This window comes from Corvus brachyrhynchos, unplaced genomic scaffold, assembly GCF_000691975.1.
Source record: "Corvus brachyrhynchos isolate BGI_N302 unplaced genomic scaffold, ASM69197v1 scaffold89, whole genome shotgun sequence".
NCBI lineage: Eukaryota > Metazoa > Chordata > Aves > Passeriformes > Corvidae > Corvus > Corvus brachyrhynchos.
Genome location: NW_008246063.1, coordinates 2,862,943 through 2,865,357, shown reverse-complemented (window position 1 = coordinate 2,865,357; position 2,415 = coordinate 2,862,943). Strand labels below are relative to the sequence as shown.

Here is a 2,415-nt window from a genome sequence, read left to right as displayed (position 1 = left end):
TGGCCTGGCCTGGCCCAAGCAGGGCCTGGCCGGGCCCGCTGGCCCCCACACGGGGCCCGCAGCCACCTGTCCCAGCACCAGAAACGAGAGAGAGCTTGGGGGGGAGTTTGTCTATTCTTAAGTGTGGATCACAGAGGTGATCACAACTTTAAGTGGCTTAAAGAATTGTCCATATTCAAACTGGCCAACTGATAGGTTCTGTCAGGTCCCAGAGGAAACTGTAAGCACCCCTTAGCAAGGACATCCCTTCTGGGGCTATGCTTGCTAACCTATGACACCTTCAAACTTTCTCTGTTCTTTTTTTCAGCCTTGTTTCTTCTATCTTCTAAGTCTGCCAGCATCCAGGAGTGAAGGAAAGTAACTCTGATGCAGTTATGCTGCCAGTTGTTCTGTTTTCAGCAAAGCATTGTAGTGATTTTGTCTGCATGGAGGTTCCAGGTTTAAAGCAAACAGTGCTAAATTATATGGAATTATGTAGAACTATGTCCTTTTATTGATTGTAATTTTTCCTGACCCCATATGGTTGCATAAACTATTAATAAGATGTAATAATAAATTGAGTCCTGTTCTTCGTGTGCCTGTTACAGATGCAATGTGATGGGACAGTGTGAGCTCAGGTCACATCTTTCAAATTGCCCGTGATAAATGCACTTGTCTTTTGTGCTCCAATGGATTGTGTGTGACTCAGGAACTGTGTATGTAAATTTAATTCCAGGATTGGAGCCTAAGGCATGATTTACACAGATTCTCTTTCATGGTTTACTAAATCTCACAGAGTGTATGTGAGTTTGTCAGCAGATAGCCCACATTACTTCTAAGAATTTGAATTCTTTTTCTATGATTCAGTAACTCAGACTTGTTCATTAAAACTGAATTTGCCTTCTGATACTGCAGCACATTGCTATTCCATTTTCTGATGCTGCAGCATGTTTCTAGTAGTTCCAGTGGGCTTCTGCTATTGCAAAAATACAACTTGCTTACAAATCTCCAAGCAGATTTACCTATTTATTTATTTTTGTCTCCAGGGAGGTAAAAGACCACCTAAATTATGAACACAGAGTGTTTAACAGTGAAGAATTTCTGAAAACAAGGGCAATCAGTGACCAGCTATTCTACAAAAAGGTAAATTCAGTGCTGTGATTCTGTTATTAATAAATCTGTATTTTAGGATTAATGCCAATACCTGGCAATTTAAAGGCAACAAAGTAATGAATCCTATATGAGAAATAGTGTTTGTTGGATAAAGCTTCCAATATATGCACACATTCTTAAAAACAAACAGACTAAAAGGAACCTATTAATATGTCTGCAGGAGAGAAATTCATTGGAAATCTTCTGACCAGGATTTCAGATGAACAGAAAGAATTAAAATATTTTCAGTAGCAGTTTCTAATGCTTTAAATTAAATGGTGGCAATTTTATGAATTGAAATTTAATAGTAGTTTAAAACTCAGTTGTATGTATTTAAGAAGAACTTTGAGCAGCTGACTCACTTAAATACCAGGAAGAGCAAAGTGGCAGGTTTGCTTTCAGATGAATCTTGAAAAATAACACAATATGGAGCAGTTACTAGTGGTGTCTGGAATTATATTAAGAAAACTCAAAAACATCCATTAGAAAGGACTGAAATTTGGAATCTCCTGGACATAAAATTGCTAGCAAAATATGCCACCTACTGGAGGAATACTGGAAATTGGGAATCCTAATGCTTTTGGAGATGCTGTTTCACATAGTACATTGCAAGCGCATTAGTTAGAGGCATTTGAACATTTATATAACAGACATGTTGTATTGCCTCAAATCCCAGATTCCACCTTGTTTTACTGCGCAGTGATGAGAGATGGTGGCTTTCCCTCTTTTTAGTTCACACCTGGCAGTTTTTGTGGTGTCCTCTATCCTAAAAGGAGCAATTTGACCTTTTAGAAGTTATTTCTGGATGACACTACAATAATTACCTGATCAGGGAGCAATTTTGTGGGTTACCAGAAGAAGAGAAGATTCACTTGTCTTTTCAGTATGATGACATAATGTTAATTTAGAGGGCCCCAAAATTCTTATTCCAAACCATAGACAGCATTATCAGCATTTGGTTTAAGTAGGAAAGATAATACTAAACTTGTAGCTCTGTTGCTCAGTATTTCTCATTTTTGTTTGGTTTCACCTCTTGGGGGGCAGTCTGAGATTACTGTTTCCTACTAAGCAAATATCATCAAAGTCCAGAAGGTGAATGGAATCTTAATTAGTTTTCTGTTGACGCTTTCAATCTTTTTATTTTTGTGATTGCTAAATTGGAAGGTCTCAGTTATGCATATGTAAAGATAATAAAAATGAGGAAAACATACTAATGTAAATTTATAAATCATCCACCGTTAACCCCTTTGTGTCTCACAGGTTTTGGAGACCTACATGTTTCAC

General features: G+C 37.8%; 1 protein-coding gene across 1 annotated transcript in view; it reads left to right on the top strand.

Annotated features, from left to right (window-relative positions):
* DENND3 (DENN domain containing 3) overlaps nt 1-2,415 on the top strand; it is a 32,898-nt gene that overhangs the window by 18,399 nt on the left and 12,084 nt on the right. Inside the window, 2 exon segments of the mRNA XM_017746681.1 lie at nt 1,026-1,122; nt 2,392-2,415. Of these exon segments, the coding sequence (XP_017602170.1) occupies nt 1,026-1,122; nt 2,392-2,415 (121 nt within the window).